This window comes from Rhinoderma darwinii, chromosome 9 (genome assembly GCF_050947455.1).
Source record: "Rhinoderma darwinii isolate aRhiDar2 chromosome 9, aRhiDar2.hap1, whole genome shotgun sequence".
Taxonomy (NCBI): Eukaryota; Metazoa; Chordata; class Amphibia; order Anura; family Rhinodermatidae; genus Rhinoderma; species Rhinoderma darwinii.
Window position 1 is genome coordinate 31,933,444 of NC_134695.1, and position 17,176 is coordinate 31,950,619.

The following is a 17,176-nucleotide window of genomic DNA, read 5'->3' on the forward strand; positions in this document are numbered from 1 at the left end:
AGGCAACGGCCTGGAGGGAAGTTCTCGGTAAGTACGAACGTGGTTTTTTTTTTAAACAGGTTGCTCGATATGGTGATCGGAATTCACTGTCGAGGGTGCTGAAAGAGTTACTGCCGATCAGTTAACTCTTTCAGCACCCTGGACAGTGACTGACGTCGACTAGCCTCATCTCTATGATGGCGGCTGCGTGAAAATCACGCAGCCGCGCATCATACACGGATGACACACGGAGCTGTCAAGTGGTTTTTGCGCGCACAAAACGCCGCATTTTTGCGTCCGCAAAAACGCCACATTCGTGTGAATCCAGCCTAAATAAGCTCATCTGGTCTTCTGGTCTTGCAGCTGAAACCTCTGGCAATCAGCTGATAACACCAGTGGAAGCTTCAGATGGTCACTCATTTCACCTCAACGGCCTTTTCCCTTCCAAAGAGGGGAACTCCATATATGTGTATATATATATATATATATATATATATATATATATATATAAATAAACAAACAGTAAAAGGTATAGCCTCATCAAAGATCAAGGATTTACATAATATCTTGATTGAGTTTGGGAAGATGCACCGATATTATGCGCTTAAAAGTGCTCTTAAAGCGACCTTCTGGTCCCGGGACAACATCTTAAATATGATGGTGTATATGGAGTAATAATACCTGGTTTCCTCCAGTTGTGCCCCTCTGCCTTGGATCTGCCGTTTCTGAGTCCCCTCTGTGCTGTCCCAAAATGGCTGCCTCGCTTCTTAGACTACGTGTCTGGGACACTCCCACTGTTCTCAAGTTGGCCAGAGTTGCTCACGAGGAAGAGTGCACTGCATATGAATTATTTTTTACTTCAATGAGAATATGTTGGCGCTATATAAATAAAGCTGTAAAAATCTGTAAGCAGTGAGCTCCCCCAAGTGGCAGTTGTAGGAAGACATAATTTTGTCATGTTACACTATGGATATGTGAACAGACTTAGTGGATTTGGAGCTCATTTTTAAATAACTAAATTATAGGTACATTTCATACCTACACAACTAACCCCTGCACCATCCTAAACAATATAATATAATAATATAATTACATTAAATGGTTAAATCTTTACCACTAGAGTACTTTAGACCTCCAGATATATAGGATTTTAACCCATAACCACCATGCATAATGTATATCATCACTCTTTCTTCAACTTAAACTTCCAGAGGTATTAGGTATTACACACCAAACCACCAAGAGTATGGCAGGAATACTATCACCAACCCCAAAACTACCCCATGTAAAAGTGTATGATGTCATTCATGTAAAACACTGTATAAATCGGGGGCATTTTGCTGTCTCCTTTGTTGGCACCAATGGACTTGAAAGTTCTTCATTAAACATAAAAAATTCAGATGTTCCAAAAAGTACTTAATGTTTTATTAGATTTAAACATTTTTAAAATTTACAGCGCAGAAATGTAAGTCACATAAGAAGATGCTGCATGTTATAACAGAAGAAAAAATCAGTTGTTATTTGATGATGTTTCTATGCTGTATTTCACCAAGGGACCACATTTCCTTCCCAGTCCATGAGAATTCCAGAATGCTTCTCGGAAAGGCTGCCCAGAACTTTGACAATACCTTGGACACTCTGCTTCACTGTGAGAGGAGCCTAAAACAAGACAGGTGTAAAAATGAATTGGGATGGCTAGGAATATAAACCACAAAGACTGTGGCTACTTGTAGTGTGCATACAGCTGTTGTGCGCTGCTTTTCAAGCCCAGGTCTGTCTTATTTGTATATTTTTCATACAACAACTGAATGAACATTCCTATGGACTGTAACTGTTAAAGGGGGTTCTCCCACTATTAAATAGCAAATTTTTCTGTTAGATCTGGCAAAATGTAATTATTTTTCAATTGGATTCATTTTTTTTTAAAAACTTATATTTCTGTTACACACTTGTTATGGTGCTTCCTGCTGCTTTTTGTATTCCCCCTCAGAAGGTCCACCTAATCTGTCCATTGCTGGTGGACACAAATGGCCATTAGCTCAGTCCTACCAATGGAATCATCTTGTAGATGGACAGTAGAGTATTTCCTGCTAATGTGCAGGCCAGCCAATAAGAATCAGCGTACTAGAAAAGGCTTCTCACCAGTACTAAACACATTTGGTGGATACTTCTGTATTGCATTGTATTATGCCTGTCCATACAAAACATACAGGCATCTGCTAGAGGCATGACCTAGCAGGCATACACTACAGGCAGACCTGGGGGCCTTTATTAGGCTCCTGGCTGCCATCGGAGACACAGACACTCGGCGATCTTATCACTGGGTGACGATGGGATGAGAGGGAGCTCCCTCCCTCTCTCCAAAACAGCTCAGATGCGGCGCTCGCTATTGAGCGCCGCATCTGAGGGGTTAAACGGGTGAGATCGATACTAATATCGATCTCACCCGTTCGAGCAGGGATGCCCCCAGACCTCAGCTACCTCTGGTAGCTGAGAGCAGAGAGATTTAACCGCTCCCTGCTTTGTTTATTTATTCCTATGCAGCACCGTAAAAAGGCTACTGCATCGGAATAAAGGCGGTTAGTGGCTGCCGTAAAAACACTATGGGGCGGTCACTAATGGGTTAAACCAATGCCAATGGCAGGAAAGGAGACAGTGGGAAAACGCCTGCCTCCTACCCAGGCCGAACCCGTTTACACTGTAGCCTCAGCCCGGGAAAAGATACGTTACTGGTAGGTTGTCCCTAGTTTTGGCACGTTCCTGTCAGCAGCACCACTCTTGCCTATGAGCTATGTATGTGATTTTGTTCTATATTTTATACACAGGTGCTTGCTCTGCTCTTATTATTAATGTTTTAAGCATTATTTGATTTTGGAGGGGGTGGTGCTCTTTTGATGTTTGCCCTTGTGAGCGTAGGTTTAATGTGTTCATGTCATCACATATACACGGTTACATCAGTTTAAGTAAACATGCTTATTGAGTTTGACCAAAGTCCCTAAAACTGGTTTGAGACTGTTTCTAGCCCATGCTCTAGACATCTCTTTGTGGGGCTACCATTGTTTGATATATTCTTAAAACGCAGTGTATACTATTCATCTTTTCTGGCATTGTCCATTTACTTTAAATATACAAAAGTTTGTTTTTTACACGGTATTTGTTTTATCTTTGAGCATTCATTAAAACTTTTGATATTTTAAAGGGAACCTGTCACCAGAATTTCACCTATTGAACTTTACTTATCCCTCACTGGCCTCTGCTATCAAAAGTTCATTACCGTTATCCCCTCTCCTAAACTCCACCTCCGACTGTAAATAACGGTCTGCAAACATTTTGCGCCTTTTATCGTAATAATCCAGTGTCCCGTTGTACGCACACCCCAGAAGAGGACATCAATGCACAAGCGCAGGATTTTGTGTGCTGAGGGAAGGCGTGGTGCTGTCAATCAGAAGTAAGGAGGCGGGATTAACTTTGAAAGACTTGAGAAATGAAGATATGACTCTTATGCTCATTAGCATACGGTGTGGGAACACAAAAAAACTGAATATTAAAGCTACAGAGCCAACTAAGAAGACAATTATAGGTTATATAGAAATGATTTTTTCACCCACTACCGCCTGGTTTTGCTGGTTTAATAGGTGAAATGCTGGTGACAGGTTCCCTTTAAGCTTCATTCTTGTCCTGCACGATCTTTATTGACTTGGATGATAAATTTGGCACGTTTAGGCACTTCTGTAACTTTATACAACCTTTTAGTTAGCGTAATCTAGTTGACTTCTTTGCAAAATAGTGTCTGAATTTGGCATAGCATAAGCGTTTTTCGCTAAGCCAAACTCCCTTGTTGAACGACTCACAAACATCTGTTCTTTCTGGTACATATTATTGATAAATTTGTCTAAAATTATTTGCACCAAAATGAAGGTGCTACTTAGGCCAGAATTCTGGCACAACACCAATAGTAAATCTTGCCCATTATATTTAAAGATCAGAAACCTTTAGGGTCAGTTCACACAGAGTTTTTTTTACCCGTTTTTTGATGCGGAAACCACGTCGGAAAATGCGCCAAAAATCGTCCGAAAATGCATCCCATTGATTTCAATGGGAGGTGTATTTTTCCCGTGAGCGCAAAAAACGGCTCGCTGGAAAGAGAAGGGACATACCCTATCTTCGGGCGTTTACATCTCTGACCTCCTATTGACATCAATGGGAGGCAGAGAAAGTGTATTTCGCGGGCGAAAATGCAGCGAAAATCAGCTTGCAGGCAGAGCAAAATCTGCCTCAAAATTCCAAACGGAATTTTGAGGCAGATTTTCTGCCTGCAAAAAACTCAGTTTGAACCCAGCCTTAGGCTATGTTCACACGGGGTCTTTTGCCGAGTTTTTTGACGCGGAAACCGCGTCGCAAAACTCGGCAGAAACGGCCCGAGAACGCCTCCCATTGATTTCAATGGGAGGCGTCGGCGTCTTTTTCCCGCGAGCAGTAAAACTGCCTCGCGGGAAAAAGAAGCGACATGCCCTATCTTCGGGCGCTTCCGCCTCCGACCTCCCATTGACTTCAATGGGAGGCAGGAGAAAGCGTGTTTTCTGCCCGCGGCGCTCAATGGCCGCGGGCGAAAAACGGCGCGATCATTGCTATTCACACGGAGTATTTTGGGGGAGGAATATCTGCCTCAAAATTCCGTTTGGAGCTTTGAGGCAGATATTCCTCCCCCAAAATACTCCGTGTGAACATAGCCTTAAGGGCAACAAACGTGCAATAATAGGAAACATATGGCAGGGAGGAAATACGTTTGTCTGTATTAAATATAATCTGCATTATTATAATTGAGAGGTACAATTCATAGGTTGAAGAGCCACCAGACATATCAAAGATTCTACATTTCCAGTAAGCTGACAGGTCATTGATACTATGGATCAAGCAGTCTACTCACATTAGGCCCCCCAAGGTCTGTTTGAACCCATCCTGGATGGAGGGCAGTGCACAAAATACCATCTTTCTTGTAACCCACAGACTGGCACTGAGCGAGCATATTGAGAGCAGCCTGCAAATGAAAAAGCAATTCAATGTACAATTATATACAATTAAAACGCCCCATCAACAAGGGGAATGGTCTCAACCAGTTAGCAATTTATTCATATATTTTCAGGTGGAATAACAGAAGAACGGTACAGGGCAGATTTCTAAAAGAAAATGCTCCAAAATTTTATGGGGAATGCAAGCATTTACTAAAAGAGGACTTGTCAGATCTCATGAAATGATTAACCCCTTAATGACCGCCCATACGCACTTTCACGGCGCTTATTAAGGGTACTTATGCCACAGTACTACCTATTTGGGGCACTGTATCATAAGCCCGGCACAGGACATCCCTAAAGTGGGTGTCGGGCTGTCTAAAAACAGACGGGTTTCTGCTATAAGGGCCGGGATCAGTTACCTCCGATCCTGGCCATTTAGCCCCTTAGATGCCAGGGTCAATAGCGACCCAAGTGGTTTTAGAGGGTGGGGGCTCTATGATACACTGCAATGCAGAAATCTTGCAGTGCATCATGAAAGCAATCAAACATCACTTAGTGGAGTCCCATAGTGGGACTAAAAAAAAAAATTACCAAAAAAAAATTACCAAAGTAAAAAAAAAATGAAAAACCTACTCTTTCTCTTTGCAAAATGCTTTATTATGAAAAAACAAAAAAGCTACACATAAGGCCTCATGCCCACTTCAGTTATTTTCTTCAGGGTGCTATCTGTTTTTTTAACGGATAGCACAATGACACATTCATTTCTATGGGGCCATGCACACTTCCGTTGTTTTAACGGTTCCGTACGTCCGTTCCGTCAAAAGTAGAAAATATCCTACTTCTGTCCAGTGTCCATCACGCCCATTGAGGCCTATGGGTCCGTAAAAACAACAGACGGCACATGGAAGGCAGTGTGCTGTCCGTTTTTCACGGATCCGTGCCAGGGCGTGCCAAAGTTCCCAAAGCAGATAAGGAATCGACTTATTTAACTGTAGTCAGACAACAAAAGGCGGATACTAGCCTTGTCTTGCGGTCTAAAATAGAGGAAGCCCGTACTGAACTTAACCTATCCCTTACGACTACTGCAGAACTCCACATTCATTGGACGCAATACAGTTTTTTTGCCCAAAGTGACAAACCTGGCACTTTCTTGGCTCGGAAACTTGCGCCATTGTCTCATAATTTCATGGTCCCTAAATTAAGGCTAGCGAACGGTAATCTTACGCAGCACCCTAAAGAGGTTCTCAATAGTTTATTTTCATTCTATTCCTCCCTGGATAAATCCCCATCCCAGCTAGATGGAGTGAAAGCTGATAAATTATTTAAGGATATATCCTTGTCAGTCTTAACAGACCCCCACAATATGGAGGCCCCTATATCGATTCCGGAAGTTTTGGCTGTGATTAAATCCCTCAAACCAGCTAAATCCCCAGGTCCAGATGGGTTCTCTAACCTATACTATAAAAAATTTGCGAATATTTTGGCCCCTCACTTAGTCATCCTCTTTAATGCTTTCAGGGATGGTAGTCTTCCTGGACCTGAAGCACTTAAGGCGTACATCTCAGTGATCCCAAAACCAGGTAAAGACCCCTCTTCTTGTCAAAATTATAGGCCAATATCATTGATTAACATTGACATGAAGATTCTCACTAAAATATTGGCCACGGGACTCAATGCCTTTCTAGAACAATACATCCACCCTGATTAGGTGGGTTTTGTTCCAAACAGACAAGCGGCTGATCAGACTAGTCAGATCATTGATCTTATATCCCTTGTTCGTTCACACTGGGATGGAACGTGGAGAACGGGAACACTATGCCTGTCATTGTACCTGCATAAGGCTTTCGATTCCCTGACCTGGGATATTTATTTTTTGTCCTGAGGCATTGGGGGTTCGGAGATAAATTTATTACCCTTTTGCAAAGTCTTTATTCAGCTCCATCTGCCCAAGTCATGATCAAGGGATTCTTCTCAGATCGTATAACTATAGGCTGCAGAACGAGACAGGGGTGCCCTCTATCCCCTGTCCTTTTTGTCTTGGCAATTGAGCCCCTGGCCCACCTGATCAGGATAAATAACGATATAAAGGGTGTTGAGGTTAGGGGTTCTGTTTGCCTGCAGGCATTCTTCCTATTGACCCGAGGTTAGGGGTCAGACACATAAATGTGCACTTCATGCGGATGATAGCTTACTGGTTTTGTCGTTCCCCCTTACGTTCCTTCCCAAATTTCTATCACATTTTAGACCACTTACCAGGTCTCGGGATTCAAGGTCAACCATGATAAATCTGAGGTTTTGAACATCAGCATTCCACATTCAATGGCCAAGCTGATACAATTGAATCTTGAGCTGAGATGGAGGGAAGACATAATCTCCTATCTGGGGGTTCACCTCACTCCTTGCTATTCCACCCTTTTCCGCACAACTTTCCTTACTCTCAAACAAAAATTTAAAACAGACCTGTTGCATTGGGCTTCTATGCCTCTTTCCTGGTTTGGTCGGATAGCAGCTGTGAAAATTACGGTACTTCCCAGAATCTTATATTTCTTTTGCACTTTACCAATAGATGTCCCTGCCCCCTATTTAAAAGTCCTTCAAAGGCTTTTATTGTCCTTCGTTTAGGGTCCTAAACTATGTAAACTCCCAGAGTACTCTTTACTGTTCTAATGTATCCTGGGGTTTGGGTTTACCAAATCTCACTAAATACTATTATGCGACTCGCTTGACTCCCTTAGTCTCACTCCATAGTATAACTAACCAAACACGTTGGATTTGTATCAAACAGGCAGCTACTCCGGAAGTTCCCGTCTAACCAGCTGTTATGGCTGAAGCCCACACACAGACCACCTGTGTTATGTCCACTCCTCTCTTCTTCCTTAGCGTTGTGGGATAAACTGACAATTTTGTGATAGACTAGGCGTAAAACCCTGTTATTTTTACCAGTCCATCCATCACATGCCAGATTATGAGATATTTAGTTTTCACCAGATTCACCATTTTATGTACTCATTTAAACCTACTTTGGTTCTGTAGACTACTTCAGTATTTGAGCATTTAAGTTTGAATAATTCTAGTGGTCATCATCTTTTGTCTAATATTTACTCACTTTTGGTTGCTCCGTCGGACAAGCTGTCATATATGTCTATGTGGGAGAGGGACTTACACACATTCTTTACTATTAGGGAATGGCAAGATAAGGCAGAACGTACTGCGAAAATTTCTATTAATACTTCGCTGGTCGAAGCCAATTATAATGTATTCTTAAGATGGTACTTCGTTTCCTCTAAACTGACCAAAAATGTTCCCTTCTGCCCCATCTTCTTGCTTTAGAAACTGTGGATGTGTGAGAGACCCTCTGCAAGTATGGTGGAATTGCCCGAAGGTACGCCGATTTTGGCGACGAATCTTTAATATGTTATTTTCTATAATTCAGATTAACTTGAAACCAGTGGCGTAGCTATAGGGGTCGCAGCGGTCGCAATTGCGACCAGGCCCCTAAGCCTGGGGGGCCCACGGGCCCCCGTTGCCATACAGCATGCTTGTTAAAAAATAATTTTCTGAGCCGTGAAGCCGGCACTTCCTGGTTACGGTCACATAGTACACTTAGTGTACCATGTGACCGTGTTGTCACGTGACACGTCTTCCAGCCTGTGCAGTGGAAGAGCCGGTGCGGAGGACTCCAGGTGAGCTGCAGAGTCTGTATTGTAATGTAATGTATTGTGTTGTGTTGTATTGTATTGTGTTGCCTTGTAATGTATGGTGTTGTATTGTGATGTTTGCGGTGGAGAGGGGGGGCCCATTAAATTACAGCCCCCGCTCCTCTCTCCACTGCAAACTGAACAATACAATACAACACAATACATTATACACTGTGGGTCGCGTCCCCCTGGGGATTCGTGTGAAGACCTCCGGGGGGTCTCGAGTCACTCACCGAGGTCCCGGTTCCATTCAATGCTGGAGCAAGGAGCTGACGTCTCCTTGATCCAGCATTCACTGTGCCCGTAGCGGCTCGACGCAGGCAGGCGGGATGTAGCGACATCATCGCGCCTGCCTGCGCTGAGTCACTCATAGCACACACCGGAGGAGGCAAAGTAAAGGGGATAGGTAAGTAATTATGCTATTTTTCTATTATGCACATATGGGGGCATTATACTGTATAGGGGGCTGATATTGCGGGAAGGGAGCATTATACTGCATGGGGGGCTGATATGGCATGGGGCTGATAAGCTGGGGGGCATTATACTGCATGGGGCTGATATGGGGGAATTATAATGTATGGGGGCTGATATGGGGGGCATTATACTGCATGGGGGCTGATATGGGGGAATTATACTGTATGGGGGGCATTATACGGTATGGGTAGCTCATATGGGGGCATTATACTGTATGGGTAGCTCATATGGGGTGCATTATACTGTATGGGGAACTCATATGGGGGGCATTATACTGTATGGGAAGCTCATATGGGGGCATTATACTGTATGAGGGCTGATATGGGGGGCACTATAATGTATGGGGGCAGCTATGTAGGGCATTATACTGTGGGGGCTGATATGGGGAGCATTATACAGTATGGGGCTGTTATGGGGGGGCATTATACGTTATGGGGCATTATACTGTGTGGGGGCAGCTATGGGAGCATTATACTGTGTGGGGGCTGTTGGGCAAGGCATCTGGGCATAAGTGCACACAGAGGTCTGATGATGGTGGTGTTGGGGAGGGGTAGGGGGGCCCAAGCTGAATTCTTGCACCCGGGCCCATGAGCCTTTATCTACGCCCCTGCTTGAAACTGTTCCCGTCACAGGCATTACTTAATGAGACCGTCCCCGGATTATCTAAAGCCTCTCATAAATTTGTATCCATTCTTTTCCTGACAGCCAAAAGTGCTATAGCTACATCCTGGAAAAGCCCAGTGATTCCTATTCATCTGTTAAGACTAAATTGAATTAGATCATGGTCAATGATCGTTTGCACTGTATGGTCTCAGATAAGGAGGAGCTATTTCTTCAAGTTTGGCAGACATGGCTCAGATACCTTGGGACGATCTCTTAGGTTCATTTTGCCTAGAGGACACTTGACCCTCATTTTCCTGTCCTTCCCCCCACTTTTCCCTATTTCTCTCCCTCCCCTTTTATTCCTTCCTTACCTCTTTTTTTTTCAATTTGTTTTCTTGTTTTCTTCTTCTTATATGACATATAGCAACTTGTTTTTTTTTGTATTGTTTGATGTAAAGTTTACTTTTTCTTGTAAAACTTCAATAAAAATTATTGAAATACAAAGTTCCCAAAGCATTCAAAACACAAGACGGACTTTAAAGGAACGTTCAAAATGGAAGACAAACGGAAGTCCAACGTCCGTTTAAAACGGAACAACGGAACGTATGCTGATTGACAACGGAAACCACAGGGATGTCACAACGAACACACGGATCCATTTTAAACGGACATTAAAACAGTGAAGGATGTGGGCATGAGGCCTAATTAGTATGTCCCGCTCTATAAAACTATTATCAGAAAAATAAGAAAGGTATAGCTCAGAATATGGCGACAAAAAAAAGTGTTTTTATTGTGCAAAGTAGTAAAACACAAAAAAAATATTAGTTTGGCTTTTGAAATGTGACGATGAAAAAACAAAAACGCTTGGTCATTAAAACCCAAAATAGGCTGATCTAAAGGGTTAAAGGTCCTTTTACACTGGCAGATATATGATGGTAATCGAGCGCCGATTGATTAGCTCCATTTATTTGATGCAACATTGTTGGCAGCTCATACCCTGTTTACATGAGATGTGCCGCCAACAACAATGATTTTTACTTCTGCATTTTGCGCGTTAATGACCAAGGATTATTTTTTGTTTTCTCACGGTCGCATTTCAAGAGTCGTAACTTTTTTTTTTCCATCGACATAGCCGTACAAGGGCTTGTTTTTGCGAAACGAGTTTTATTTTTCAATTGCACCATATTTGGATGCATATAATATATCGATTAGCTTTTATTAACTTTATTTTAGGAGAGAATTGAAAATAAGCAGCTATTCCAGCATTGATTTTCACATTATAAATTTACGTTGTTTACTATGCAACGTAAATAACATGTTAACTTTATTCTACGGGTCGGCACGATTAAGGGGATACCAAATATGTAAGGGTTTTATATGTTTTCCTAAGTTTGCACAATAAAAACCCTTTTATAAAAAATTTACTTATTTTTGCATCATCGCATTACAAGAGCCAAAAGTTATTTTTACGTCGATGTGGCCATTTGTGGGCTTTATTTTTGCGGGGCAAGGTGTAGTTTTCATTAGTACTATTTTGGGGTACATGGGACTTATTAATTAACTTTTATTTAATTTTTTTATGGGGGGAACGGGAGAAAAAAAAAAGTTTTGCCGTTGTTTTTTGCGGTTTTTTTGGACGCCGTTCATCCGGCGGCTTAATTAATGTGTTAATTTTATTGTTCGAGTCGTTATGATCACGGGGATACCATTTGTGTATGTGTTATTTGTTTTGACACTTTTACTAAATCAAACCACTTTTTGGAGAAAAAAAGTGGTTTTATTTTATTTTTACTGTAATCTTTTCTTCTTTTTTTTTTCATAAACTTTATTTAACTATTTAACTTTTTTTTTTGTCCCACTAGGAGACTTTACTTTCCGATCTGCTGATCTCTTATATAATGCATTGGTATACTTAGTATACCAAAGCATTATTGCCTGTCGGTGCTGACGGCAGACCTGGGTGGCCTTTGTTGGGCCCCCAGCTGCCATGGAAACCCAACGGCGCCCCCCGATTTCTTTGCGGGGGCACCAATGGGGTGACACATCCCTCCGTCAAACACATTAGATGCCGCTGTTACTATTGACAGCGGCATCTAATGGGTTAAACTGCCGGAATCGGAGCGCGCTTCGATTTCGGCAGTTGCGCAATCGACTGCGCTATTGATTCTGTCTAAAAAATGGAAACCTGCCGGAATGGTGACAAACGGAAACCATTAGCAATGTTTCCGTCACAATTGATATCAATGGTGATGCAAATGGAAGCTAAGGTTTCCGTTTGACTTTCCGTTGAGGGGTCCCACGGCGGAAACCTCAGACGGAACCCCTGAACGGAAAGTGAACGCTGATGTGAACCGGCCCTAAGCGATATCATTTCATTTTATACTACTATGATAATATATTAGTCTATAATTAAGGGGGAAAAAAACAGTGACAGATGTTCTTTAAATTTTACAGCGTGTAGCTTACCTTGCTGCATCTATAGGAAAGCATTGGGAATGCGCAGAAGCTCTCAGGTGTTTTCTCAATGGATCCTAACAGTGTGGAAACGTTTATTATAGCAGACTTGCTGCAGCTAAAGGGCTTCCACTGATTTTCTGCTGCTGCCTTTTTCAAAAATGGCAGGAATGCCTGATAAAAGAAATTCAAATTATAATATAATATAAGTTGAATTTATAGCACATTTTCCAGTATTAGAAACATATTGTAGCAACTATACTACGGTCATTATTCTAGTCTGTGCAAGGTTCATCCTTGATCTTTATTTCACATGTAAGGAGACAAGCAACTTGCATAAGAAGAGTGTTATTTAATTTCACATATTTCATTATACTACATCACAATTAACGGTTCACAATGTGAGCCCGGAGCTATGCAAAGCTGGGCAGAGGGTGGTCATCACGAGTCCGGTACTACAAGGCAGAGGCGTATCTAGGTCCTCCAGCACCCGGGGCAAAGATTGCGTTTGCCCCCCCCCCCCAACTTTCCCGACATTTCCTTCCCTCTTGCGATGTTTGCTTTCACTACCAATCAATGAGATGTAGATTTCTTTTCACTTTTTTTAATGTAACTCGAGCGTAAAACCATTTGTACATTTTACAAGCAATATAGTTCTATAAGGTAGTTAACATTACAATAAATTAAAAGAAAATAAATAAAGAGGTGAGTGCCCGAATAAAACAGATTGTATAACTGAGGCTCATGAGACTATATGGTGACATAATGAACAGCCTCCTCTTGTAGATAGTGCCACAAAGCCCCCTGTAGATAGTGCCACACATCGCCCCTTGTAGATAGTGCCACACACCTCCCCTTGTAGATAGTGCCACACACAGCCCCCTATAGATAGTGCCAAATACCCCCATTGTAGATACTGCCACACTTCCCCCCCAGGAGATAGTGCCACACATATGCCCTTGTAGATACTGCCACACATTCCCCCCTAGAAGATAGTGCCGCACACACCCCCTTGTAGATAATGCCACACACATCCCCTTGTAGGTACTGCCAGCCCCCTGTAGATAGTGCCACACAGCCCCCCCTTGTAGATATTGCTACCCTCCCCCCTTGTAGATAGTGCCATACACCCCCCCCTGTAAATAGCACTATACCCCCTCCCAGTACATAGCGCCATTGGAGCTACCTAGAGGAGCCCCTGTCGTGACTGTCTATGTATTGATAGTGACATCAGGGGCTTCTCCAGGAGCGGAATCCCCAGGAAGAGCATCGGCAATGCTTTGGCCAGGGATTCCCCCATACCTCCCAACTTTCAAGTGTCAAAAAGAGGGACAAGCAATGCGGCACGCATAGAAACACAGTATTATGCCCTCTAGCTGCTCCCACACAGTATAATGCCCTCTAGCTGCCACCATACAGTATAATGCCCCCATAGCTGCCACCATACAGTATAATGCCCCCATAGATGCACCCATACAGTTTAAAGCCCACATAGATGCCCCCATACAGTATAATGACCATACAGATTCTCCCATACAGTATAATGCCCCATACAGTATAATGCCTCCATAGCTACCCCATAGAGTATAATGCCCAACAGCTGCCCCATAGAGCTTAATGTCCCCAAAGCTTCCCAATACAGCATAATGCCCCCATAGCTGCCCCTATACAGTATAATTCCCTATAGCTGCCGCCATACAGTAGAATGCCCCAACAGCTGCTCCATACAGTAGAATGCCCCTATAGCTGCCCCCATACAGTATAATTCCCCATAGCTGCCCCATATAGTATAATGCCACTAGACAGTATAATGCCCCCACAACTGCCCCATATAGTATAATGCTCCTATTGCTTCCCCCATACAGTATAATGCCACCATAACTGCCCCATACAGTATAATGCCCCACTAATGCCCCCTACAGTATAATGCTCCCTTAGATGCCCCTAGTGCCAGCACCCACGTAGATATTGCCCACAGGACCATGTAGATAGTGCCAGTGTCCCCTGTAGGTAGTGCCTCTATATAGTGCCACAGTGCCCATGTAGATAGTGCGACTCCCCCCCTGTAGATAGCACCATTGGGACTCCCTCTATGAGCGGAATCCCCAGCCAGAGCATAGGCCGGGGATTCCACTCCTAGATGCTACTGTTCACATATGGATAGTGATGTCACTGATCATGTATGGACAGTGACGTCAGGGGCTACTCCTGGAGCGGAATCCTCTGCCACAACGTCGGCAACGGGGATTCCGCTTTAGAGGAACCACTAACGTCACTGTCCATATATGGACCTTGGTCCCTCGCACCACATCAATGAAAAGTTACTATAGTAACTGTGGCCTATGTAATAAACTACATGGGCCCCCGTTACTGTTGTAACTGACAGTAGTTACCTTCATCTTTCCGGAGCGCAGCGGAGGTCCTGACGTCACATCGCTGTGCACAGCGCATGACGTCACAACGCTATGCGCTGTGCACAACATCCCGACCCTGGATGGAGTCAGGACCTCCGCTGCTGCCGAAGAGGAGGGTAAGCATAATACCACAGTCTGCTCGAGTTGATAGGTCGGGGTCCCACTCCCGGGATATCCACCAATCAACTGTTTTGAAGGGGGTGCAGCGCTCGTACTGTGGACGTGTCTGCAATTCACAGTGTGAGCAAGTAAGGAAAATAAAGGGGAAGCAGCGCTTGTACGAGCGCGGCACCCCCTTCAAAACAACTAATTGGCGGGGTCCAGGGAGTCGGATCCCGACCCATCAGCTATTGGTGGCCTATCCTGAGGATAGGCCATCAATGTTTAGGGACTGGACAACCCCTTTTAAGCCTACCATGTGGTAGGCTTAGATACAGGGCCCCAGCAGACAGTGATCTTATACAGTATACGATTACTGTCTGCTGGACCCTGTATATAAGCCTATGTTGTGGTAGGCTTAGATACAGGTTCCAGCAAACAGTATCACACATGCACATGGGCCCTGTATCTATGTCTACCATACGTGTTAGGCTGTGTTCACATCACCGTTGCCCTTCCGTTGAGGGGTTCCGTCTGAGGTTTCCGTCGGCTAACCCCTCAACGGAAAGGCAAACTGAAACCTCAGCTTCCGTTTCCCTCACCATTGATCTCAATGATGACGAAAACATTGCTAAAGGTTATTGTTTGTCGCCGTTGTGACAGGGTTCCGTTGTTCTCGACGCAACCAATAGCGAAGTCGACTATTGGAGATCAATGGTCAGGGAAACGAAAGCCCTTACTAATAGTTTTTTTTTGTGTTTGTGTTTTTTTACAGGTTCGGTCGTTGGATTCGAGGACTACTTTGATGACGGCTTTTTTTTTATTATCAATAAAATGGTTAATGAGGTTTGTGTATGGGTTTTTCATTTCAACAAACCTATTTTTCTATGACTTTGTATTTTTTTTAAAGCTTTATTACTACTGCCTTATTAATAGCTGCTGGCTGATTGACAGCTTCCATTACTAAGGCGGGGCTTAGTGTTAGCCGGTGCAGAGGCTAACACTAACCCCCATTATTACCCCGGTACCCACCGCCACCAGGGGTGCCGGGAAGAGCCAGGTACGATCCAGTACCCGACCATCTGTAGTGATGGTCAGGCACTGGAGCTGCCACAGGCTGGTATTATTAGGCTGGGAAAGGCCAAAAACAGTGGCCCTTCCCACCCTGGTAATGCTAGGGTACCGGGGTAATAATGGGGGTTAGTGTTAGCCTCCTCATTTCTAACATTAAGCATCACCTTAGTAATGGACGTAGTCAATCAGCCAGCGGCCATTACTAAGGTGGTAGGAATAAAGTTTAGAAAAATACAAAGACATAGAAAAATATTTTATTGAAATAAAAATCTCGCACCCAACATCGTTATCCATTTTATTGAGAATAAAAAAAACACTGTTATAGAAGTAGTCCTCAAATCCGACGTAGTTCAACAACTGAACCTGTAAAAAACACAAACACAAAAATAATTAGTAACACATAAAAAAGCAAAACAATTCTTATACTTACCTTTCCTGGGTCCAGTGCTGGAGCCGCAATGTCAGCGAGCTGGGTCCTATATTTAATCCTATTGTAACGTTCGTGGTCGCTGACCACAAACTCCTTCCATCCAGTCGACGCCCTTCTCTCAAGAGATGTCTGCACATACGGCCGTCCTGCTCCACAGTGACCACCAGGGCTATAAGACGGTCCCAGCCCCAGCCTCCCATGCCTGAGCTTTGTTGTATTTCTAGACTGTCTTGCAAATGGTCCCCTAGTGTTTCCTGCTCCCAGTGTTTTCTGAGAGGGGCTTCATACGGAAGTCTTCCACCCCGGCAGGAGCCGGGTTCTTCTTCGTCAAAAAGAAGGATGGTTCTCTTCATCCTTGTATTGACTACCGAGGTCTCAACCAGATCACTGTGAAAAATAAATATCTGTTGCCGCTGATCTCAGAACTGTTTGATCGTATACGTGGTGCCAAGATTTTTTCCAAACTAGACCAGCATGGGGCTTACAACCTAGTCCGGATTCGCCAGGGTGATGAATGGAAGACTGCATTTAACACCCGTGATGGACACTATGAATATCTAGTAATGCCCTTCGGCCTGTGTAATTCTCCCGCGGTCTTCCAGGAGTTTGCTAATGACATTTTCCGTGACCTCCTCTATGTTTGTGTAGTAGTCTACCTTGATGATATCTTGATTTTTTCTCAAGATCCTGTGACTCATTAGAGACATGTCCGGCAAGTTTTGCTGCAGTTAAGGGAGAACCGTCTGTACGCTAAGTTGGAAAAGTGCATGTTTGAAAAAGATACTCTACCCTTCCTGGGTTATATCGTCTCGAATCGAGGTCTCGAGATGGGTCTTGAAAAGGTAAAGTCTGTTCTGGAATGGCCACGCCCTCAAGGCTTGAGGGTTATACAGCGCTTTCTGGGATTCACCAATTTTTACAGACAATTTATTCCAAACT

General features: G+C 43.6%; 1 protein-coding gene across 1 annotated transcript in view; it reads right to left on the minus strand.

The window, feature by feature from the left end:
• Positions 1-1,410: 1,410 nt before the first annotated feature.
• Positions 1,411-17,176, minus strand: part of LOC142660309 (C-signal-like) — a 32,977-nt gene continuing 17,211 nt past the window's right edge. The window contains exons 4-6 of the mRNA XM_075836907.1: positions 12,233-12,394; positions 4,907-5,017; positions 1,411-1,638 (exon numbers count right to left, since the gene is read on the minus strand). Coding sequence (XP_075693022.1) covers positions 1,525-1,638; positions 4,907-5,017; positions 12,233-12,394 — 387 coding nt within the window. The 3' untranslated portion in view covers positions 1,411-1,524. The remainder of the gene's footprint in view (positions 1,639-4,906; positions 5,018-12,232; positions 12,395-17,176) is intronic.